Source organism: Sorex fumeus, unplaced genomic scaffold (genome assembly GCF_029834395.1).
Source record: "Sorex fumeus unplaced genomic scaffold, SorFum_2.1 ptg000083l, whole genome shotgun sequence".
Classification (NCBI taxonomy): domain Eukaryota; kingdom Metazoa; phylum Chordata; class Mammalia; order Eulipotyphla; family Soricidae; genus Sorex; species Sorex fumeus.
Window position 1 is genome coordinate 10,986,712 of NW_026606140.1, and position 26,185 is coordinate 11,012,896.

The window sequence follows — 26,185 nt, forward strand, 5'->3', positions numbered from 1 at the left end:
TCATCCAAGAACCTTTGCCTGGAGCGACTCAGCCCATCTCTTCTCCTACTCTTGTGTGGACTGGCTGGAAGTGTGTGATGGATGGCAGAAGACCCACCTCTGGGGGTTGCCATAGAAGGGAGGTTCTCCTCCAACTCTTTTCAGACTGGGCACTCCCAGAGTGGCAGAAGGAATGGCAAGAACCTTAGTGTCTTGGGCATCCCCTCTGCCATCGATTGGGGAGGGGATCAGTCCACAGAGAGGTTAGAACCTGCTGTCCCCAGTCATTGCATCCACAAAGACATCATTATGTGGCCTGCCCCCACAAGTAAGACCTTGGGCGTATGGTATGTCTCTCAAAATAGGATTCAAGAGCTCAGAATCAATTTGAGGAGGTTTAAGAAGGCAATGGAAGAGAAAATTAATCCACTTTTTTTTTTTTTTGGTCAAGGCAGTGACAAATGGGAAGGAGGTTAAGATATAACTAGAGGGTGTGGGGTGGTGACGGAAGGATTTTCTTACCAGATTGTAAGTTTCAGGAGGAAATGGGGGCTTTAATGGCTGTTGTAGACCTACTATGTGACTGCTGAAGGTAGCTAAGATACCCTTGTTACATTGCTGCAAGGAGTTCACACTCCTTTTCCCTTTCCTCAGTAACAGATAAAGGTGTGTTGGAGTACAAGGATCTTAGGTTTATCAGGTTGCAACCATCACAGTGCTCCCGAGTCATTTCCATTACTTTGTTTGTCTGTAACTACTTCTTTGTGCTCTCTTCCTCAACCAATTTGTAAGGTCTCATCCTTCTAGGACACAGAACTTGTATTGTAAGTTAATATAGCCTTTCTCCTCTCCTTATGTCTTTTGAATAGTTTACTTTAATGCAATGTCCTTTTTGCATAGATACAGGAAGACAATTAATATTATGCTTTATAACTTAGGAGTTAATTGGCTTTGAATTATTATTCACACCCGGTCATCTGCTTTCTCAACTTAAGCCTTAGTTGCCCTCCTTCCTAGCGCCCACAAAAGCAGGCTCCCGACGAGGGACTGGATGGAACCAGGGCAAGCAGGTAAGCTAGGTGCTACCCTGGCATCGAGATGGGCCAGGCCATGTTGGGATCGGGAGTTCCCTGGCCCTGGGAGGCGCGGAGAGACCAGATAGACACAATTCCTGCAGGAGTAAAAACGGGGTTTATTTAGACCAGCATGCTGGGGCTCCAGCATACCCCAAAAATGGGCAGTGGCTGAGAGCCCCGAACTTCTTCAAAGGGGATCTTATATAGGCCTTCACTGGCCGTTACAGCAAAGCCCGCGCATTTCATAGCCAATAGATTTGTAACAACATATACTTTCTTAACCAATCCATTTAAAAGTACCTCACTCCTTAGCCTATAGATTCAAAGATCAGCATTTACGTACATCGATTGTCAGCACAAGCAAGGTTATAGCTGGAATCATTAAGCCTTAGGTAATCTCCCTTGACCATCCTCGTTTTGTGTTACCCAAGTCTGCAGGGTGCTTTAGTGAGACAATACATTCCAGGAAAGGGCAATTTCCCCCAACCACCAGCATCCTGAGTTAGCCTTTACCCAAATCTGCAGGGTGCTTTACTGAGACAATACATTTCAGGGACAGTAAATACACCTGAATCTTGTAGAAAGAAGTTATGCCCTGTTCACTTTGCAAGTCCCCTCTCCCCCAGGTGCAAAGCAGCCAAGCAGTTTTACAGAAAGCAATGTTGCAAGTTAGCTAAAGTACACAAAAATTTGATGCCCTAATATGGATTCTTTCATTCCCCACTTCTTTTCATGAGCATCTCTAATCCTAGAGATCGTGGGGGGGTCGGGGCCTAATTCAAGGACCCGTGGTTAAGAGTAGCTTCCCTCAGTGGGTAGAGTCCGGTATTGTTGCCCCGAATTAGGAGGATCTTCAAGACTCAAACCAATTCTCCCAGGCTTCTCCGACGTCGTTCAAGGCCTTCCCGTAGCTTGGCTATAGAGTCTCTGACAACCTCAGTGTGGTCTGCGTAGAAACAGCATCCCTCCACCAGATCAGAGCAAAGCCCTCTGTTCTTGAGGAACAACAGGTCGAAGGTCGAGTCCTCTCAGGTTTTGGGAGACTATCTCGAACAGGGATGTGAGAGATTTCTCGATGAGGTCTTAAAAAGAGTTAAAGCAACAGAAACCAAAGCAACATAATGCCATACCCATCTCTATCATTAAAACAATGAAAAGGATTAACTCTACAAACAGGTTTGGTTGATAATATAACTTCCTGTGTTCAGATTTTTCTAATGGTCACAGAAACACCAAGCCATTCTCTGGCTTTCTCAGTACAGACTGGAAAAGCTTCTGCCCATATACTGAAGCTATCAATGAGAACCAACATATATTTATACCTTGAACATATGAACATTTGATCATTTGTATAAGGTCAAGCTGCCGATTCACCTCTAAGTTCCTTGATGCTGAACAGGTGTTAGGAAAGGAGGCTCAGGATTTCCACTAGGTTCATTAATGGCACAGAAAGCACAGTTCTGAATTACTTCTATCTTACTTGCTGTTCAGTTCCTCCCCATGGAAGATGGTTCTCACTAGTGTTAAAACATAACCCTTTAATAATATTCCATTGCATTGGTTCAGGAGTTGTTAATCCCATGATGCAACAGAAATTAAGAGCTGATAATATTCTTGTTCTCTCCAAATGACTGTTCACAGAAAATGAGATGCAATAAAGTATAGAAAGAAAATTCACAGTATTTTAGAACTAGATATTAATCTACTCTAATTTGACCAGTTTAGATGCCTTTCTCGACACTTTGGCCAATTCAGACCGGGGGAAAGCAATTCTGCACTTTGAGATGAGCTTCACCCTAGTAAAGCTCTGGCTTTCAATGCTCGTATCAGACTAGTGACAGCATGTATAATATTGAGTTCCCTTTACAGATTAGGCTGTTTTACCTACAGACAGTAAACTAAGTTTTATCTAAATTTCCCCAAAGGGGGTACCTTTTAGATCAAGATTAGAATACATTTATTCAATCACCTCTGTAGAATTAGAATCTGATTCTTACAAAAAGCAAGTTACAGAAACATGGTTTTCTCTCCACCTTCATTTTAAAACGTTGCAAGATAGTTTAACAAACCTGGCTTGTTCTTTTGCATAAACACAGTAAGATTAGAGAACTCTCCATTTGGGATACCCAATTATTTACTGAGAAGTCCTGGGGATCAGCTAAAGACAGGAGACACAACAATAGTGGCATTAATCTTCATTAATCTTATCTGGCACGTCAGAGCTACCCAGGCCTGGCCAGAAGATGTCCCGCGATGTCTCGAGCCCTTGGGTTGTGGCTTTGGTCCTCGTTTTCCACAGAGATGTCCTGGCAGAAAGGAATCCATCCCATCCCTTCTTCAGGGCTGGGAGAAATCCTGGTTTCCAGGTTTTTCCTTGACGCTGAGAGTAGGCCCAGACTGAGTTAGTCATTGCAGAGTCCTAGATTCCTCATTCTCCATAGCAGTGACGGTTTCCAGTCTTTTCTCGAGCCAGCCTGCCTCTAGGGTCGCTCTGAGGTTTGTAGGGTTCTTGAAACAGTACCTGTTAAATCCCTGCTCCTGTCATTTAGACAGATCCCCTGACTGTTTCCCTGGAAGAGGGCTTTGGGGTCCCATGGCTGGTTTTTCCTGTCTGCATGAGGGGTAGACCCTATTACAGAGAGGAAAGACTTATCTGGATTTATGCAAACCAACATAGTGCCATGAAACATCAAAAAACATACTGAAGGTACAAAAGAAGAGAAAAGCAAGTATTTCACTTTACTCACAGAGATGTAATACACCTGTTTGCTGTGGGTCCTAGTCAGAGAAGCTAAAATCTGTAGAGATAAAGCATACCGTTTAACGTGTTTTTAATCCCATGTCAAAACCCTTGATTTCTGCAACTTTTGAAAAATTCAATGATCTTAAGAGCACTGTAACAGGAGTCCAGATAATCCATCAATCATCTTTACCATAGATCTTACCACAAAGGTGCTAGAAGAATTCTGCATGTGATTTAAAGCGTTTCTTATAACAGTTTGACCAGTTCCTTTTCTTTAGAACAACCTCAAACCTTCTACACATTCCTTTACACACATTCTGTAACTTTCATTCATTTAAAAATCAATTTCACTTTAACAGAATTCCTTTCCTTTCTTCCCACTGACGATATCTCCATCCATTATCTTTCTGACTTATGGCATACATCTATAGTAGTACAATGTGATCTCCCAAATTTAGACACAAGTTACCAACCATCTCACTTAACATGACAAAACTGTACTCTGCAGTACTATTTCAAAAGCATTAGATCAGTTCCATAGATATTCAAAATGCTTAAAAATGCTCACAATTAAAGCTTTTACAAGGTATATCCACTGGGCAAAAGATCACTTTACATTAGAAACTAACCAGGAGACATCTTAAAATTCTGATTTAGAGGAAAACACAAATACAAAAAGATTAAAACACTCATATATTACCATGAAACAGAAAGCATCTCAGGTCAGGGCTTCAGGGCTAGGTTGATACCTGGAGACAAACCTTGGCATAAAATAAAATTATCAAAATAATAGCATGCACTTTCAAGCACTAGACAAGCAATGCTATGGCTTCAAATTGTCAGGCTGACATCTGAGACTAATTCAATACAACTTATTACTAAGTAGCCCTAGAAATTTTAGTTACCAAGAGTCTCAGAGATCAGATAGAGCACTGGTAGGACAAACTTTGTAACCAATTTTATAACTCTAGAAACTCATGATTAAACTAAACCATTACTTTTAAACCAGTTTTAATGTGTCATAGTTATTTTAACTCTTTCTAGGTCAAATATTCTAATCCAATGCAGATACAAATATGTACATTAACATAACAGCATAAGACCTATAAACAATCAATTTTTATAAAACATGATAAAACCTTCTTTGGCTTAATTTCAATAGTTCTTGTACCTTAATTATTTAAAATCATGAGCTTTCTACACCAGATACTTTTTAACAATTCCACAGAAATACAAACATGCTTTCAGACACAGAAAAAGCCCTTTGGATTTTTTTTAACCAAACTTTGATATCAGCATAAGAAAATATTTGAATTGTTGTGTGAGCACAAAAAGGATGGCAACAATCTATCTTTCCCACCGCCAGCGTTCTGTAGTTTCCCCCACTCCAGGGAGGTAGATGGAGATGGGCAGGAAAAGGAAGGAAACCTTATGGCCAGGCTGCTTGATCTTAGTTGCAGTTTATTCCAATCCTCTCTCCACTCTCGTACCAAAGACTAGCCTGCCTAGAGCTGGGAATCTGCAACCCAAAGATCAGGCCTGGCTAGCACCTGAGATCTCCGTATCTAAGACCTGCTAGGTTCTGTGAGAAAAAGGGAAACTGCCTCTTACAAATTTTTCATAAAAGTTAGCTGAGGCTTGTAAGACAAGTTCTTGCTTTCTCTGAACTCTTATTTCACTTTAGTTTCAGGCTCTAGTTCCATAGCTCTTCTAGACAGTACAAGATTCTTAAGTTCAAAAAGGATTTCAACTGTTAATAATATAATCAATGTTCTTCTAACAAGAAATTTAGATTGAGAATTCTGCTTTCTCTGTAGGCTCAACCTTCTGATAAGGATTAACCCTTGTCTAACAGGTTCCTAAAACAACTGCATTTCTTAAATCACTGGGTTGCATGTCACTAACTTCTCTAAAATTTCTACTTCTGATTTCAGCCTGGTTCCAACACTCAAGTGTTCCACACAGACACACAGACAGACAGACAGTCAGACACAGACAGACGGACACAGACAGACAGACAGTGAACTGACGAAAACACCACACGTACATGTGCACATATCTGTAGTTGATCGATCAATCTGACCCTTCAAAAAAATGGCAGGGAGAAACTGATGGACTGAGAAAGGAAGGGACAGCTCCCAGGGCGGCTGATTGGGAACTCTGCTCCTCATTTCCCAGCCTAACTAGTCAGTCTCCCACTTGTTAAAAATGGGTCAAGAAAGCGCTTTTGTTGATATAAGCCGGCAAAATAAACTATGACAAAGATGTTACCATATTTTTGCCAAGGCTAATTCTGAGGCAGGGAACTAGTACCTTCCTATCAGACATGGGGATAGGCTTCTTTGTTTCTGATGTCAAACAGTTAATCATAAGATCTCGCATTTTCCTGCCTCCTCTGCTTTGATACTCTCCTATTTCTTTTGTTACCTGCAAAGATCTGACTGCAAAATGATCTGGTAATGCAAACTGCCATTCACTGGCTATCTTTCCCCAATATACTCAGGCCACATGGTGTTACAGAGGTCAATAAGATCTCCTTATCTAAAACTACCTAGTTAGAAGCTCCTCAGATGATTTCCTAATTGCAAGCAAGAATCTATGAAAAGGGATGGTTCCTTGGCAAAACTTTTCTCCAGGTCTATCACTTTTGCCTCTCCTAAGGGGACTCTAACCTCCCTTAAATTGGCCTTTATTCAGAGGCTCATCTCCACCTGGGTGGGCCTGGCTTTGGGCAGACCCACAGCTGTGTGCCTGAGCCAAACTTAGTGCTGTGGTCTTAAAAACTCTGCTCCTTAAAAAAAAAAAAAAAACAGTTCTGCCTTCTCTCAGCTTGCTACATCTTCCCTGCTTTTGCTGGCTTGCTGCTTTTCTTAGGCTTCTTACCTGCCTTTTACCCCTTTTTTTTTCTTTCTGCCTTACATCTGGACTGCCTTCATTAGCATTTGAATTGACCTCTAGCTGAGACTGGGTGGGGAAAAGGATTTTCTGCCTGTAAATTGATCTGCCTTAGTTTCCCAGAATCTTCTCACTAGTGGGCTTTCCTCCCATCCCCCCAATAGTGGATGGTGACGCAAGACAGACAAAGGAGGGGTGCCTCTTTGCAGAGACTATTCAGATGCTTGCCTGGAGGAGAACTTCACAGCAGATCTTCCACGGATTACCTCCTTTATCTGAGCCACAAGGTTTGGAGAGAAGGAACCTCGTGGGGGCCAATCCACACCGAAGGAAGGTCATTCTGATGAACAATAAGTGTCAAATTTACCTTTCTTGATCATCAAGCCCAGATCCTGAGCTTTCCTGTGGATCTCAGAGAAGTGATCAATTCTGACCCGTATTAAACAATCTTAATAAACAGAATTAGGAGAAAGATAATAAATACACACACTATGGATACACGCACAGATCACACTTAGGCACTCGCTCGGACCGGTCCACTCTTTCACACGGGTGTGCACCACACTCACCAGTCACCCTGGGACTCCCAAATATGCCCAAAGGGCATGCACATGATTTTTCACCTCCAGAGGGTTTAGTTCTTCCAAGTGAAGAGATCAGAAGTAGGGAAAGGCCAGTGCTGGCCCGGGAGTGGCAATAGAGAGTTCGGGGTTCAGGGGCAGAGGAGGAGCAGAGTAAGTGGGGGCCCCTTCTCCCCCCGGCCTGGCACTCCTGCCTAAGGCTCCTGGTCCGGGTACCCCCGGGGAGCAGGCTGGTAGATGACTCCCTTGACCTGGAAGATAAGCGGCGAGTGGAACGATCCCTCGGGGGGCCAACCAATCTGGAACGTCGGCCATCCTGCAGAGCAAAAGGTCTGCCATTTAGGCTTTTTAACAATCAGAAAAGGATTCTGAGCACGAGAGCAGACCTCTGACCAGTGGGAGAGAGTGAGTGAGAGGAGTGGACGGAGATTGTCCCATGGTTCCAAAGACGGTGTCTCGGTAGAGAAAAAGGACGAGCGTGATCCAACCTACAAAAAAAGAATGACGCAAGCGCAAGGCCTTTTGGAGAGGAAAGAAGAATAGAGAAGTAATAGAGCGGCCGATTGACACACCAGATGTAGCCTCTCCGAGGCTACCACAAAAGAGGCCTCCAGGCGTCCCTGGCCCTCATCCACCTCCGGGGCGTCCCCCAGGGCTGCGGCCCATGTCTATTCCCGACACGTCTGTCAGACACAAGGCTCGCACACACAACAGTGTGCTGCACACCACTGTCACTGTGCTTGCACACCACTGTGCTTGTGTCACCGATCGGTAACTAGAGTAAAACGGTACCGGAGAAACAAAGAGAGAGAAAGAGGCGCCTTAACTTACCCCGCGGCTCAATCCTGCGTCCCTGGGGCAGGGTCCTCGGTGATCTCGGTGGGACCTCCAAATGTTGGGATCGGGAGTTCCCTGGCCCTGGGAGGCGCGGAGAGACCAGATAGACACAATTCCTGCAGGAGTAAAAACGGGGTTTATTTAGACCAGCATGCTGGGGCTCCAGCATACCCCAAAAATGGGCAGTGGCTGAGAGCCCCGAACTTCTTCAAAGGGGATCTTATATAGGCCTTCACTGGCCGTTACAGCAAAGCCCGCGCATTTCATAGCCAATAGATTTGTAACAACATATACTTTCTTAACCAATCCATTTAAAAGTACCTCACTCCTTAGCCTATAGATTCAAAGATCAGCATTTACGTACATCGATTGTCAGCACAAGCAAGGTTATAGCTGGAATCATTAAGCCTTAGGTAATCTCCCTTGACCATCCTCGTTTTGTGTTACCCAAGTCTGCAGGGTGCTTTAGTGAGACAATACATTCCAGGAAAGGGCAATTTCCCCCAACCACCAGCATCCTGAGTTAGCCTTTACCCAAATCTGCAGGGTGCTTTACTGAGACAATACATTTCAGGGACAGTAAATACACCTGAATCTTGTAGAAAGAAGTTATGCCCTGTTCACTTTGCAAGTCCCCTCTCCCCCAGGTGCAAAGCAGCCAAGCAGTTTTACAGAAAGCAATGTTGCAAGTTAGCTAAAGTACACAAAAATTTGATGCCCTAATATGGATTCTTTCAGCCAAAGGTGCCACGATTCTTAACTATAGGTTAAGAATTTGATCATTCAAATTCTTGCTGAGACCACTCTCCACAAGCATGAAAGTACCGGCAGAAGAACACAGGCATGCAGGTCCCGGGGTTGAGATCTCCAAGCCTGCTCAGATCGGGGCTGAGCATCCTCCACCCAGATTCCTCATCTTCCAGAATGTAGGCTTTACACCCACCAACTGCCCCTGGCACCGTGTAATCCCATCAACGGCCAAGACCCAGAGACTATAAAACCCAGCTGTAACTACTTCTTTGTGCTCTCTTCCTCAACCAATTTGTAAGGTCTCATCCTTCAAGATTTTCGGGGCTCTCTGGGGAACATCTGCCTGAGAGAACGGGGGTGATGTGCTGAGAGAACTGAAGGGACAGGTCTGAGAGAATGGGGACAGAATTTGATCAAATGCTGTCATGATCCAAAAGTAACGACGAGACTAGAACCCTGCTAGGAATAGGAAAGACTATCTGGCCTGAGCACTGTAGTGTGAGATCAAGATGTCCCTAGGAGAGCAATTCTATAATAAAGTATTTCTTACTGTGTCCATACAAAATGATTGATATTATGTATGCTTATATGTTGGTCAGAAGGAGAAGAGAAACACACCCAGGGAATTCTGTTTTAGGGTGGGTTGATCTGCTAAATGAGAATCTGTTCTAGAAGCAGCTTTCCCATGTGTCCTGACTAGTTTGGATGAGGCTGAACCCATTTCTCCCTTACAAACTGCCTTCAGTAAATAATTTCAGTATATTGTAAGAGGCAGTTTCCCTTTTCTCACAGAAATATCAGGTGCTAGCCAGGCCTGATCTTTGGGATGTAGATTCCAGGCTCTAGGCAGGCTAGTCTTTGGGATGCAAAGCTCAGACACTTGTCTTTGGGATGTAAATTCCAAGCTCTAGCAGACTGGTCTTTGGGATGCAAATCCCAGTGCTTGTAGCTTGTGAAAGTGCTTGTGAAAGGTTTCAGTCTTGGTTTTGTACCTTCTTTCTGGAGGCCAAAATTACTGGCCTGCAGATGTAAGGAAACAATGTATGTTTTGCGCCTCAATGTTCTTTCTGTAACTTCTTTTGATGACATCACTGTATTGCGCCCTTTAGAGGTACCATGATCTATCCCGACCATCCTGTTGTTTGTCGATTGCCTCGAGCAGGCCCCCGTAACTTCTCCTTCCTAGCCCTGAGATTTTTTAAAAAGTGCCATATTCAAGGCTCTTTCAGGGTTAGGAGAATGAGACCCATCATTGTTACTGGTATCTGGCATATTGGGTACACCACGGGGAGTTTGCCAGACTCTGCCGTGTGGGCAGGTTACATTCGGTAGCCTGCCAGGTTGTCCAAAGTAAGAATGAGATAATAAGCTGGGTTTTATAATCTCTGGGTCTTGGCTGTTGATGGGATTACACGGTGCCAGGGGCAGTTGGTGGGTGTAAAGCCTACATTCTGGAAGATGGGGAATCTGGGTGGAGGATGCTCAGCCCCGATCTGAGCAGGCTTGGAGATCTCAGCCCCGGGACCTGCATGCCTGTGTTCTTCTGCCGGTACTTTTGAAAGAATCCATATTAGGGCATCAAATTTTTGTGTACTTTAGCTAACTTGCAACATTGCTTTCTGTAAAACTGCTTGGCTGCTTTGCACCTGGGGGAGAGGGGACTTGCAAAGTGAACAGGGCATAACTTCTTTCTACAAGATTCAGGTGTATTTACTGTCCCTGAAATGTATTGTCTCAGTAAAGCACCCTGCAGATTTGGGTAAAGGCTAACTCAGGATGCTGGTGGTTGGGGGAAATTGCCCTTTCCTGGAATGTATTGTCTCACTAAAGCACCCTGCAGACTTGGGTAACACAAAACGAGGATGGTCAAGGGAGATTACCTAAGGCTTAATGATTCCAGCTATAACCTTGCTTGTGCTGACAATCGATGTACGTAAATGCTGATCTTTGAATCTATAGGCTAAGGAGTGAGGTACTTTTAAATGGATTGGTTAAGAAAGTATATGTTGTTACAAATCTATTGGCTATGAAATGCGCGGGCTTTGCTGTAACGGCCAGTGAAGGCCTATATAAGATCCCCTTTGAAGAAGTTCGGGGCTCTCAGCCACTGCCCATTTTTGGGGTATGCTGCGGAGCCCCAGCATGCTGGTCTAAATAAACCCCGTTTTTACTCCTGCAGGAATTGTGTCTATCTGGTCTCTCCGCGCCTCCCAGGGCCAGGGAACTCCCGATCCCAACATTTGGAGGTCCCACCGAGATCACCGAGGACCCTGCCCCAGGGACGCAGGATTGAGCCGCGGGGTAAGTTAAGGCGCCTCTTTCTCTCTCTTTGTTTCTCCGGTACCGTTTTACTCTAGTTACCGATCGGTGACACAAGCACAGTGGTGTGCAAGCACAGTGACAGTGGTGTGCAGCACACTGTTGTGTGTGCGAGCCTTGTGTCTGACAGACGTGTCGGGAATAGACACGGGCCGCAGCCCTGGGGGACGCCCCGGAGGTGGATGAGGGCCAGGGACGCCTGGAGGCCTCTTTTGTGGTAGCCTCGGAGAGGCTACATCTGGTGTGTCAATCGGCCGCTCTATTACTTCTCTATTCTTCTTTCCTCTCCAAAAGGCCTTGCGCTTGCGTCATTCTTTTTTTGTAGGTTGGATCACGCTCGTCCTTTTTCTCTACCGAGACACCGTCTTTGGAACCATGGGACAATCTCCGTCCACTCCTCTCACTCACTCTCTCCCACTGGTCAGAGGTCTGCTCTCGTGCTCAGAATCCTTTTCTGATTGTTAAAAAGCCTAAATGGCAGACCTTTTGCTCTGCAGGATGGCCGACGTTCCAGATTGGTTGGCCCCCCGAGGGATCGTTCCACTCGCCGCTTATCTTCCAGGTCAAGGGAGTCATCTACCAGCCTGCTCCCCGGGGGTACCCGGACCAGGAGCCTTAGGCAGGAGTGCCAGGCCGGGGGGAGAAGGGGCCCCCACTTACTCTGCTCCTCCTCTGCCCCTGAACCCCGAACTCTCTATTGCCACTCCTGGGCCAGCACTGGCCTTTCCCTACTTCTGATCTCTTCACTTGGAAGAACTAAACCCTCTGGAGGTGAAAAATCATGTGCATGCCCTTTGGGCATATTTGGGAGTCCCAGGGTGACTGGTGAGTGTGGTGCACACCCGTGTGAAAGAGTGGACCGGTCCGAGCGAGTGCCTAAGTGTGATCTGTGCGTGTATCCATAGTGTGTGTATTTATTATCTTTCTCCTAATTCTGTTTATTAAGATTGTTTAATACGGGTCAGAATTGATCACTTCTCTGAGATCCACAGGAAAGCTCAGGATCTGGGCTTGATGATCAAGAAAGGTAAATTTGACACTTATTGTTCATCAGAATGACCTTCCTTCGGTGTGGATTGGCCCCCACGAGGTTCCTTCTCTCCAAACCTTGTGGCTCAGATAAAGGAGGTAATCTGTGGAAGATCTGCTGTGAAGTTCTCCTCCAGGCAAGCATCTGAATAGTCTCTGCAAAGAGGCACCCTTCCTTTGTCTGTCTTGCGTCACCATCCACTATTGGGGGGATGGGAGGAAAGCCCACTAGTGAGAAGATTCTGGGAAACTAAGGCAGATCAATTTACAGGCAGAAAATCCTTTTCCCCACCCAGTCTCAGCTAGAGGTCAATTCAAATGCTAATGAAGGCAGTCCAGATGTAAGGCAGAAAGAAAAAAAAAAAAGGGGTAAAAGGCAGGTAAGAAGCCTAAGAAAAGCGGCAAGCCAGCAAAAGCAGGGAAGATGTAGCAAGCTGAGAGAAGGCAGAACTGTTTTTTTTTAAGGAGCAGAGTTTTTAAGACCACAGCACTAAGTTTGGCTCAGGCACACAGCTGTGGGTCTGCCCAAAGCCAGGCCCACCCAGGTGGAGATGAGCCTCTGAATAAAGGCCAATTTAAGGGAGGTTAGAGTCCCCTTAGGAGAGGCAAAAGTGATAGACCTGGAGAAAAGTTTTGCCAAGGAACCATCCCTTTTCATAGATTCTTGCTTGCAATTAGGAAATCATCTGAGGAGCTTCTAACTAGGTAGTTTTAGATAAGGAGATCTTATTGACCTCTGTAACACCATGTGGCCTGAGTATATTGGGGAAAGATAGCCAGTGAATGGCAGTTTGCATTACCAGATCATTTTGCAGTCAGATCTTTGCAGGTAACAAAAGAAATAGGAGAGTATCAAAGCAGAGGAGGCAGGAAAATGCGAGATCTTATGATTAACTGTTTGACATCAGAAACAAAGAAGCCTATCCCCATGTCTGATAGGAAGGTACTAGTTCCCTGCCTCAGAATTAGCCTTGGCGAAAATATGGTAACATCTTTGTCATAGTTTATTTTGCCGGCTTATATCAACAAAAGCGCTTTCTTGACCCATTTTTAACAAGTGGGAGACTGACTAGTTAGGCTGGGAAATGAGGAGCAGAGTTCCCAATCAGCCGCCCTGGGAGCTGTCCCTTCCTTTCTCAGTCCATCAGTTTCTCCCTGCCATTTTTTTGAAGGGTCAGATTGATCGATCAACTACAGATATGTGCACATGTACGTGTGGTGTTTTCGTCAGTTCACTGTCTGTCTGTCTGTGTCCGTCTGTCTGTGTCTGACTGTCTGTCTGTCTGTGTGTCTGTGTGGAACACTTGAGTGTTGGAACCAGGCTGAAATCAGAAGTAGAAATTTTAGAGAAGTTAGTGACATGCAACCCAGTGATTTAAGAAATGCAGTTGTTTTAGGAACCTGTTAGACAAGGGTTAATCCTTATCAGAAGGTTGAGCCTACAGAGAAAGCAGAATTCTCAATCTAAATTTCTTGTTAGAAGAACATTGATTATATTATTAACAGTTGAAATCCTTTTTGAACTTAAGAATCTTGTACTGTCTAGAAGAGCTATGGAACTAGAGCCTGAAACTAAAGTGAAATAAGAGTTCAGAGAAAGCAAGAACTTGTCTTACAAGCCTCAGCTAACTTTTATTAAAAATCTGTAAGAGGCAGTTTCCCTTTTTCTCACAGAACCTAGCAGGTCTTAGATACGGAGATCTCAGGTGCTAGCCAGGCCTGATCTTTGGGTTGCAGATTCCCAGCTCTAGGCAGGCTAGTCTTTGGTACGAGAGTGGAGAGAGGATTGGAATAAACTGCAACTAAGATCAAGCAGCCTGGCCATAAGGTTTCCTTCCTTTTCCTGCCCATCTCCATCTACCTCCCTGGAGTGGGGGAAACTACAGAACGCTGGCGGTGGGAAAGATAGATTGTTGCCATCCTTTTTGTGCTCACACAACAATTCAAATGTTTTCTTATGCTGATATCAAAGTTTGGTTAAAAAAATTCCAAAGGGCTTTTTCTGTGTCTGAAAGCATGTTTGTATTTCTGTGGAATTGTTAAAAAGTATCTGGTGTAGAAAGCTCATGATTTTAAATAATTAAGGTACAAGAACTATTGAAATTAAGCCAAAGAAGGTTTTATCATGTTTTATAAAAATTGATTGTTTATAGGTCTTATGCTGTTATGTTAATGTATATATTTGTATCTGCATTGGATTAGAATATTTGACCTAGAAAGAGTTAAAATAACTATGACACATTAAAACTGGTTTAAACGTAATGGTTTAGTTTAATCATGAGTTTCTAGAGTTATAAAATTGGTTACAAAGTTTGTCCTACCAGTGCTCTATCTGATCTCTGAGACTCTTGGTAACTAAAATTTCTAGGGCTACTTAGTAATAAGTTGTATTGAATTAGTCTCAGATGTCAGCCTGACAATTTGAAGCCATAGCATTGCTTGTCTAGTGCTTGAAAGTGCATGCTATTATTTTGATAATTTTATTTTATGCCAAGGTTTGTCTCCAGGTATCAACCTAGCCCTGACCTGAGATGCTTTCTGTTTCATGGTAATATATGAGTGTTTTAATCTTTTTGTATTTGTGTTTTCCTCTAAATCAGAATTTTAAGATGTCTCCTGGTTAGTTTCTAATGTAAAGTGATCTTTTGCCCAGTGGATATACCTTGTAAAAGCTTTAATTGTGAGCATTTTTAAGCATTTTGAATATCTATGGAACTGATCTAATGCTTTTGAAATAGTACTGCAGAGTACAGTTTTGTCATGTTAAGTGAGATGGTTGGTAACTTGTGTCTAAATTTGGGAGATCACATTGTACATTGTACTTCTATAGATGTATGCCATAAGTCAGAAAGATAATGGATGGAGATATCGTCAGTGGGAAGAAAGGAAAGGAATTCTGTTAAAGTGAAATTGATTTTTAAATGAATGAAAGTTACAGAATGTATGTAAAGGAATGTGTAGAAGGTTTGAGGTTGTTCTAAAGAAAAGGAACTGGTCAAACTGTTATAAGAAACGCTTTAAATCACATGCAGAATTCTTCTAGCACCTTTGTGGTAAGATCTATGGTAAAGATGATTGATGGATTATCTGGACTCCTGTTACAGTGCTCTTAAGATCATTGAATTTTTCAAAAGTTGCAGAAATCAAGGGTTTTGACATGGGATTAAAAACATGTTAAACGGTATGCTTTATCTCTACAGATTTTAGCTTCTCTGACTAGGACCCACAGCAAACAGGTGTATTACATCTCTGTGAGTAAAGTGAAATACTTGCTTTTCTCTTCTTTTGTACCTTCAGTATGTTTTTTGATGTTTCATGGCACTATGTTGGTTTGCATAAATCCAGATAAGTCTTTCCTCTCTGTAATAGGGTCTACCCCTCATGCAGACAGGAAAAACCAGCCATGGGACCCCAAAGCCCTCTTCCAGGGAAACAGTCAGGTGATCTGTCTAAATGACAGGAGCAGGGATTTAACAGGTACTGTTTCAAGAACCCTACAAACCTCAGAGCGACCCTAGAGGCAGGCTGGCTCGAGAAAAGACTGGAAACCATCACTGCTATGGAGAATGAGGAATCTAGGACTCTGCAATGACTAACTCAGTCTGGGCCTACTCTCAGCGTCAAGGAAAAACCTGGAAACCAGGATTTCTCCCAGCCCTGAAGAAGGGATGGGATGGATTCCTTTCTGCCAGGACATCTCTGTGGAAAACGAGGACCAAAGCCACAACCCAAGGGCTCGAGACATCGCGGGACATCTTCTGGCCAGGCCTGGGTAGCTCTGACGTGCCAGATAAGATTAATGAAGATTAATGCCACTATTGTTGTGTCTCCTGTCTTTAGCTGATCCCCAGAACTTCTCAGTAAATAATTGGGTATCCCAAATGGAGAGTTCTCTAATCTTACTGTGTTTATGCAAAAGAACAAGCCAGGTTTGTTAAACTATCTTGCAACGTTTTAAAATGAAGGTGGAGAGAAAACCATGTTTCTGTAACTTGCTTTTTGTAAGAATCAGATTCTAATTCTACAGAGGTGATTGAATAAATGTATTCTAATCTTGATCTAAAAGGTACCCCCTTTGGGGAAATTTAGATAAAACTTAGTTTACTGTCTGTAGGTAAAACAGCCTAATCTGTAAAGGGAACTCAATATTATACATGCTGTCACTAGTCTGATACGAGCATTGAAAGCCAGAGCTTTACTAGGGTGAAGCTCATCTCAAAGTGCAGAATTGCTTTCCCCCGGTCTGAATTGGCCAAAGTGTCGAGAAAGGCATCTAAACTGGTTAAATTAGAGTAGATTAATATCTAGTTCTAAAATACTGTGAATTTTCTTTCTATACTTTATTGCATCTCATTTTCTGTGAACAGTCATTTGGAGAGAACAAGAATATTATCAGCTCTTAATTTCTGTTGCATCATGGGATTAACAACTCCTGAACCAATGCAATGGAATATTATTAAAGGGTTATGTTTTAACACTAGTGAGAACCATCTTCCATGGGGAGGAACTGAACAGCAAGTAAGATAGAAGTAATTCAGAACTGTGCTTTCTGTGCCATTAATGACCTAGTGGAAATCCTGAGCCTCCTTTCCTAACACCTGTTCAGCATCAAGGAACTTAGAGGTGAATCGGCAGCTTGACCTTATACAAATGATCAAATGTTCATATGTTCAAGGTATAAATATATGTTGGTTCTCATTGATAGCTTCAGTATATGGGCAGAAGCTTTTCCAGTCTGTACTGAGAAAGCCAGAGAATGGCTTGGTGTTTCTGTGACCATTAGAAAAATCTGAACACAGGAAGTTATATTATCAACCAAACCTGTTTGTAGAGTTAATCCTTTTCATTGTTTTAATGATAGAGATGGGTATGGCATTATGTTGCTTTGGTTTCTGTTGCTTTAACTCTTTTTAAGACCTCATCGAGAAATCTCTCACATCTCTGTTCGAGATAGTCTCCCAAAACCTGAGAGGACTCGACCTTCGACCTGTTGTTCCTCAAGAACAGAGGGCTTTGCTCTGATCTGGTGGAGGGATGCTGTTTCTACGCAGACCACACTGAGGTTGTCAGAGACTCTATAGCCAAGCTACCGGAAGGCCTTGAACGACGTCGGAGAAGCCTGGGAGAATTGGTTTGAGTCTTGAAGATCCTCCTAATTCGGGGCAACAATACCGGACTCTACCCACTGAGGGAAGCTACTCTTAACCACGGGTCCTTGAATTAGGCCCCGACCCCCCCACGATCTCTAGGATTAGAGATGCTCATGAAAAGAAGTGGGGAATGAAAGAATCCATATTAGGGCATCAAATTTTTGTGTACTTTAGCTAACTTGCAACATTGCTTTCTGTAAAACTGCTTGGCTGCTTTGCACCTGGGGGAGAGGGGACTTGCAAAGTGAACAGGGCATAACTTCTTTCTACAAGATTCAGGTGTATTTACTGTCCCTGAAATGTATTGTCTCAGTAAAGCACCCTGCAGATTTGGGTAAAGGCTAACTCAGGATGCTGGTGGTTGGGGGAAATTGCCCTTTCCTGGAATGTATTGTCTCACTAAAGCACCCTGCAGACTTGGGTAACACAAAACGAGGATGGTCAAGGGAGATTACCTAAGGCTTAATGATTCCAGCTATAACCTTGCTTGTGCTGACAATCGATGTACGTAAATGCTGATCTTTGAATCTATAGGCTAAGGAGTGAGGTACTTTTAAATGGATTGGTTAAGAAAGTATATGTTGTTACAAATCTATTGGCTATGAAATGCGCGGGCTTTGCTGTAACGGCCAGTGAAGGCCTATATAAGATCCCCTTTGAAGAAGTTCGGGGCTCTCAGCCACTGCCCATTTTTGGGGTATGCTGCGGAGCCCCAGCATGCTGGTCTAAATAAACCCCGTTTTTACTCCTGCAGGAATTGTGTCTATCTGGTCTCTCCGCGCCTCCCAGGGCCAGGGAACTCCCGATCCCAACACTTTCATGCTTGTGGAGAGTGGTCTCAGCAAAGGGGTGGCTGGTTCTGGAGGTCTTCGGCTGCCGGAGCCCTGGTTGGGGCAGGGAGGGAAACTCAACCCGCTCCCCTCCAAGGGGCCCCAGTGAGGACAGCCAGGCGCAGGGGCAGGAGACTCTGCCACCATGATCTATATAAGGAGATTTTCGGGGCTCTCTGGGGAACATCTGCCTGAGAGAAGGGGGGTGATGTGCTGAGAGAACTGAAGAGACAGGTCTGAGAGAATGGGGACAGAAACTGAGAGAACAAAGGAGCACGTGCTTGAGAGATCTTGGGCCCTCCATGGCATAAATTTCTTCCATGTAATAAACTGCTACTAAGACCAATCAGCCTGGCCCTCATTTCCTTCCTTCGCCTGCCCATCGCCATCCACCTCCCTGGAGTGGGGAAAAGGCCTGAGACTACTGAATGCGGGCGGCGGGAGAGATAGGCCGCTGATGTCTCTTCGCTGCCCCTTTGCTGTTTCTTTTTGTGTTTACACAATGGTGGATAAAAGTAGGTGTGTGTGTGTGTGTGTGTGTGTGTGTGTGTGTGTGTGTATTTACTTGCCTAATTTCTCAATATCCTTTGCAGTTAACATAGGCCTGTGGCTAAGTTTCAGGCAATGAGATTTTAGCAGAAGGGTTACAGGTTAGGCAGTTTGGAAAATGACTGCTAAAAAAGCATACCTTGTGTGCTGAATAAAAACAGCAAGGGCTGGCCAGACAGATAGCACCGAGGGTAGGTCCTTGCATGGGACTGACCCGAGATGGATCCCCCGGCATCCCATATGGTCCCCCGAGCACTGTCAGAAGTTATTCCTGAGTACAGAGCCAGGTGTAACCCCTGAGCATCACTGGGTGTGGCCCCCAAAAGCCAAAACCAAAAACAAAACAAAAAACAGCAATGCCTTAAGCTTCTCACCTACACAGCCTCATGGCTCTGACTCAGGGATTGAGAGAGAACTTCAGGGCTGGCGAAAGCGTGCTGGGGTTATGGTGTGCGCCTGGCACGAGGCCCACTTTGGTTTGATTCCCTGAACATGTGGTCCTCTGAGCATTTGTTTGGTGCAACCCTGGTGACTCTTGAGCACTGCTGGGATGGACCGGTTAGTCCCCGGATCCAGAAAGTAGCTGCTGAAAAAAATATGAGCGGAATGAAGGAAGATCCAGTACTTTGTTGCTAATGGTAGTTCCTCTCCATCTCTGATCTCCATTGAAGAAAAGTGAAAGAGGTTTAAGGAAGCTGGAAAGGGGACCCAAGATGGTGGTGCAGGAGGGGTTCTTCAGGTCTGACTGTCATGTTCTCAAGAGGGCACTTACTGTAATGAAGGTTTTCTTCTTCAGCTTTGGTGGAAGAAGATTCATTGTCCTCCATGTCCTTGGCTTGAACGATCACGCTTGGGTGGTCGTCTGAGCCGGGGGGGTTCACGGAGACCATGCTGCTCTGGGGGGAAGACCCCATGCTGGTCCGAGACAGACTGATCATGGACCCTCGCCGGCTGGGCTTGCGGCTGGTGGTGCGGATTCCGGGAAGCTTGAATTTCTTGGTCTAAAGAAAAGAGAGAGAAGAGGATAAATACCACAAGGACTATTCTGGGGTCTGAGATGACCTCCTGTGCACTGCAAAATCATTTAAACGGTGCATTATTTGGAGCAGACATGATAGGGCTTATTCTAATCAGAAAGTGCCATGCTTGCTTGGCTGGTCATCCTGAGGTCAACATAGAGCCCCAGGATGTTGCCATGACTCCCAGCAGCTTTCCACTGATCCTCAGTGTGGAAACCTCAATGGGGCCAGACACTGGCCTTGTTTCTTAAGCTTCCTCCTGGTTTGGATTCTAAATTGCATGTGGCAATTTCTGAGGGATGCCTGAGTCTCAAAGAATGTAGATCTGTATTACCTGGGAGTTTCTAAAGAAGATGAGCCAGAGAAACTTCTTGAAGGCAGAGTAAGGCAGGGAATATTTGACTGGTGATGGTGCAGGGTGGGGAGATGGTATGACTGTGGTGGTTAGAAAGGTCCAGATACAAGCCTGGAAGCTTCAAGGGGCTAAGAATAGTCCTGTGAGAGAAATATGGGCTTGTGGAAGGAAAGGGGTCAGAAGGAGATTGACTGCAAGGGATGTGTATATGTGCATGGGTATGTGTGTGTGTGTGTGTGCGCACACGTGTGTGTGCATGTGCATCCAAGCCCGTGCTGTATGTGTGTTGTCTATGACTGCTGTCCTTTCAGATACTTCCAGACTTGTCTGTGCTCACAGAGTGAGGCAAGGGTGAGGCTTGGTGGAGAGCACTTGCCTCTCTTGGGTCCTGAGGCCCTGGGTTCAATCCCTGGCACCACAGGAAAACACAGAAACACAATAAAAAACACAGAAAACAAAAAAATAACATAAAAAAACCACAGAAACATAGGAAAAAATTTCAGAACCAGGGTTTAAGTTCAGGCCAGGGTGGCACCAAAAACAGCAACAATAATATTATTATTATTAATAATATTTTACCTTAATAATTTATTATTACTATTATATACCTGGACTAAAGATACTTTAAAATGCTTTTTTAGGGGATCATTGAAAATACCGCTGACACCATTTTTTAAAAATGTATTATCATTTTTTTAAACAATCACTGTGAGATATAGTGACAAAGCTTTCATGATTTTTAGTCATACAATGATCAAACACCCATCCCTCTGATGTAGGCAGGTAGATAGGGAAAGGCCCTTTGCAATGAAACAAAGTTTCGTGGAAGAATTCTAGGAATGACCCACCTTGCAGATACAGAAAACAAAGACCTGATAAGACCATCCGCAGACCCTGAGGATATAGGCCTCCTCTCCATGAAGTTCCTCTTTTTGGACCTCCCCTTTAATCTGCTCAACTTTAGTGATTCGGTCCAAAGAAGACCATCACCACTCCCATCCTCCCTGGTAACCTCCTTAGCAACGGACCTTTACCTGGGAAGAAGCCCCACGTGGGGGCAGGCTGGAGAAACCCTATAAAGGCCACCTTGAACAAAGGAAGGGTGCTTTGCTGCCAAGCCCATGTGGCTTACGCCCACATGGCCGAGCACATGTGGGCTGATCACATGTGTCGCCCGCATCTCCTCTCTTGAGATGTGTACTTTCATGCTTTCGTGTCTAATGCTAGGATATGTGTAGGGGCTCTCTCTCCACCCTTGGAGAAGCCCGTGTTCTCTCTTGAGTACGTTATTCCCTCTCTCTCTCTCCCCATCCGCACCTAAAAATCCTCCAAATAAAATCTGGTACTTCACTGCTTGTCTACTCCTGAAATTCCTTTCTTCGAGGCAAGACAAGAACCCAGTAACCCTGGGTCCCGGGTGGCAGAGACGGTTGGGGAGAAAGTGACCGTCTTTCTCCTCCCCGCTTCACATAAGTCACCCGTGGGGCCCACCGACATCACCTCCACCAGTGTACATTTCCCTCCACCAATGTCCCCAGTTTCCCTCCTGCCACCCCCATCCCCCCCCCACCACCACCTCTGTCACTGTCCTCCCATTGTTCATTTGCTCGAGCGGGCCCAGTAATGTCTCCATTGTGAGACTTGTTACTGTGTTTGGCAAAATACTCTTCGTAGCTTGCCGGGTTCTCCGAGAGGGGCAGAGGAATCAAACCTGGGTTGGCCAGGCCAGCGGCTTGCAAGGCAAACGCCCTACTACTGTGCTATTGCTCCAGCCCCCCACCTCTATGGCAGACAATTTCTTTTTTATCTGGCTCTACTTTTGGTCATTATGGCTTGCAACACAGATACTGAGAGGCCATCGTGTTTGGTTCTTTGGTTAATGATTCTTTAGTACCCTTAAAATGCCAGGTTCACCCGGGTGAGAGTTAGCCCAGCTTAGGACCAATCTGCATTTGTTGTTTACACCCGACAGGTAGGAATGATTTCATTTGAAACTGAGTATTGGCTACCAGGGAAGAAGAGAGGAAGAGACAGCCTCAGCCACATTCAGTAAACATCCAAGTGGGGCGTGGGGGAGAACTGTGTCCACCAGGGTTCATTTTACGGAGCACACTGAGTGTGATCAGCAGTCATTTGGGGGCTGGGGGCCCTGAGTTTGCACTAAAAGAGGAAGGTGAGGAGAAATTTCTTTGTTGCACAGTGGAAGGAACTGATGGAGGGCAGAGGGGGAGAGAAAACTGGGTGGGCTTGGGGTATATGGTGGGAGCTCATGGCCAGACTCCCACCCCAATCCTCTGTGACATTCTACGCACGTGAAGGAATGCTGCAGCAGGAGATGGACTGACCAGGGAGAACCAGGGTGGGGTGACTGGGTTTCCCCAGACCTTGGGGGACATGTGGGTCCCCTGTGACGGTGACGAAGGGACGGTGAATGCCCCGGGGGCAGGTTCTTTTCTCTGACATGCTAGGAGCTTTCGACAGTGCAGCCCTGGTGGGGACACTGCTTTAGAGCTCCCCAGACTGGTCAGCCCTCCCTCTCCCCTGATGTCCTGTCTTGGGGGGAGATGTTGGCAGAACTCAGGGGTAAATGCATGTGGAAGTCGCCTTTGCCTCATGCCTCTGGGGCACTGTGACTTCCTGACTCAGGCCAACTGACTTTTACTATCCCCTTCATTTCCAAAGGCTGGATGGGGTTGTCATGGAGAGGCCTGGAGCACTGGGCTTTGAGCCAGGGGAGCTCAGAGCCTGGAGCCTTGGCCTAGTCCTTTGCCCAGACTCAGTTTCCTTGTATGTGAAGCAAAGTGATGCAGTCAGAGGAGTCAGGAGAGTCTCTTCCTTGCACTAGGATTTCATCTTTTGTCCCTCAGAGTGCCATTAATTAAAATCCATTTAACCAGCTCAGTCGGGAAATCCAGACTGAGTACTGCTGAGTGGCAAAGAAAGGGTGTGGGGTGGGGAGTTTCAGCATCTTGCTGAGCTCTTGATATGAGGCCGATTCTGAGTCCACTTAAATTCCCAAATGCTGCTTCTGGTTTACGTGCGTGCGTGCGTGCGTGCGTGTGTGTGTGTGTAGACGTGTTAACTCGCTGCTATGTTCCATCTCAGCAGCAACCACTTTTTGCGGGCAGCAACCGAAACAAAGATTTCCTTCAATTGGATTTCCTTTTGCTCTCTGAGAAGCCGGTTTTTTAAAGGGGGGGCGGGGGCCTCACAGGCATAGCATTTACTTGTCCAAATTTCGCCAACTGGAGAGCTTTTCCATAAAAATGGAGGCTCTCATCCTTTCTTGAAAATGATCCACTCTGGGCTCTCAGTCTCATGGCAAAATGAGCTCTCGCTGAGCAGTTCCACGCCTCACCCCCACTGCTGTGCACGGGCCTTCCTGTTTGTTACAGACCTCACTACTCCCTACTGTCACCTCTGCCTGATTCTAACTCTCATTGGTGCCATGTGTTGGCTCTGGCAAGCTCTGCCCAGGCAGAGGAATGGCAGTTGCTCTGGGGACTGATTGTAGCTGCTCTTTCAAAGTCCTCATTGAACAATTCAATCAGCCTAATCAGCGGCTGAATAAATAGCAGTACTCCTACATCAAAACAAACAAACAAACAAAAAACAAAAAAACTCATTGACCAGGTGAGGAAACTGAGGTCAGGAGGGGGGGAGGAAGTGACTAAGTCAGCCTTCCTGAGCTTCCTGAGCCTGAGGCTTGTCCCAGCAGCCCATGGACACCCGGGGATTCCACAGAAGCTCAACAGCGGGATCTGTCTTCTCTCTTTCAATTTCTGTTGTGAATATTCCCAAAGGACATTTTCTGTGCCTGATTTTTATGTATATATAAAAAAAGGGCTTATGGCTCCTGCTGCTTTTCTGGGCTTGCGAGACACATGCATATCTCCATAGCAACTTTCTAGGATAAAAAACAAAGGTCCATTTCTTCTCGGAGCAGTCAGACGAGAGAGCAAGAAAATGAGGCCTCCCCTCAGGAAGTGCTCTTTGAATCACGTTGCCATGAGAAATGAGCGTGAGCAGACCCCGGCACTGAGTAGACGCCCCCAGGCGGGACTTTTGGCATCACCATTACACAGCTGTGTGACTTCATACGAGTCACAGAAACTCTCTAAGTTGCTGCATAGCTTGGCCCTGTCTGATTCCCTGGGGATGCGTGCCCCCTGGGGTTATTAAGGTGCCAGACTGGCCGGTCCCTCTGAAAAGTGTCCTGAGCCCAGACTCTGACCCCTTGTAATTGTGTTAGAAGATGGCTTCTAAAAAGTCGCCACCACCACGCTCAGCATTTCGACATTTTTCAAGTGACTCTGCATGATACATTTTCTTCACTGGGGTTCTCTGCTGTCCTGTGAGGTGGGCAGAGAGGCGTGTTCCACCCAATTCTGAGGGTGGGGGCACAGGGCAGTACTTGCCCTGGCTGTGAGTCTCCTCCCCTCTTCTTCTTCCCTCCTCTCCCCTCTACTCTCCTGACTGCATCTCAATATCCCCACTTGCTGTTATCCATCTTTATAGCTCTTACTTATTGAGTTGATGAACTGGAAGATTTGAGGGTTAGAAATGGTCTGGGAGTGAAAGAATGCACCTTTTTGTTTGTTTTGGGGGCCATACCTGGCAACTCTCAGGGGTTACTCTTGGCTTTACACTTGGGAATTACTCCTGGTGGTGCTCAGGGAATTATAGGGGATGCCGGCGGTGGAATATAGGTGGGCTGCATGCAAGGCAGCAGCATCCGGCCCCGAAAATACACTTCTTGTCCTTCTCTTATTTTTTATTTAGTTTTGGGGCCATACCCGGTGATGCTCAGGGCTTACTCCTGGAATCAGTCCTGGTGGTGCTCTGAGGACTGGGGGTTGAACCAGGATCAACCACATGCGAGGCAAGCACTAGTGTTGTAACCCTGGTGCTGTCTCTCCAGACCCCCTGGAGGATTTTAAGAATAAACACTTGGGGCAGAGAACTGTCGGAAGTGCAGAGTATGTGCCACACAGGCAGGAGGTAGGTCCTGCATTCCATTCCCTGCACTGAGTGGCCCTAAGCAGTCACCGGGAGTGACCTTCAAACAGCACCAGGATAGAGCCCCAAATTGTGGGGCCTGCTCCAGGCTGAGAAGCATCCCTGAAGTTTGTACATTTCTAGGGGTGGCCCCTTGCAAATGTTTTCAGACTCTTGTTCTAGTTTTTAGACACCCTGTCTGCTGAATCACTCACTCCTAAAGAGGGGGAAGGGGAGAGGGTGGGGGAGAGAACTGACAGTTTTTGATTAAAAAAAAAGCATTTATTTACTTCCGGTGACTTCCTTTTTTTTCTCTAATCACCACCTTGCCTGCCCCTCCCACGTTCCCCCAGGTACCGTCCATCAGCCTTGTGCCAACCCTCCTGCAACCCACAAGTGAGCACTGTCATGAGAATGATCAAGTTGAGCCAATTGTATGGGGTTTTGACTTCTGATAACCAACTAGTGTGATTGGTGACCCAGAAACCCGTGGACAGAAGTCAACTGGGATGCCATGCACATGAGGTGGGGGGAGCCGCCCATTACCTTGGGGGCCGTGATGAAGTTCTCCCACTTTTGGCCCATGGACTTGTCCTTGTTGATCTTCTTCACTGTGCTCTTGCTGCCGCCGGGGTCCCTGAAGGGGAAAGGGCTCCGTGAGCTTGGAAGTACTTGGAAGGGCAATACACAGAGGATGGATTGTTCATCCTCACCCCCCACTTCCTGGATCCATGTGGATGTTTCAGAATGACTAAATGTATCCTCTTTCAATGCCCTCCCATTGATCGTCGATTTGCTCAAGCGGGCCCAGTAACATCTCCATTGGAGACTTTGTTGTTACTGTGCCTGGCATATCGAATACTCTCGGTAGCTTGCCGGGCTCTCCGAGAGGGGCGGAGGAATCGAACTCGGGTCGGCCATGTTGGCCGCTTGTAAGGCGAACACCCTACTGCTGTGCAATCTCTACCATTCTTTGATTGCATTGGTCTTTGACTCATCCATCCATCCATCCATCCATCCATCCATCCATCCATCCATCCATCCATCCATCCCAGAGGTTCCCAAACTTATTTGG

General features: G+C 45.6%; 1 protein-coding gene across 1 annotated transcript in view; it reads right to left on the reverse strand.

The window, feature by feature from the left end:
• The window catches only part of CCDC60 (coiled-coil domain containing 60), a 138,775-nt gene that overhangs the window by 18,015 nt on the left and 94,575 nt on the right, over positions 1-26,185 (reverse strand). The window contains exons 6-7 of the mRNA XM_056131039.1: positions 25,657-25,747; positions 19,511-19,739 (exon numbers count right to left, since the gene is read on the reverse strand). Of these exons, the coding sequence (XP_055987014.1) occupies positions 19,511-19,739; positions 25,657-25,747 (320 nt within the window). The remainder of the gene's footprint in view (positions 1-19,510; positions 19,740-25,656; positions 25,748-26,185) is intronic.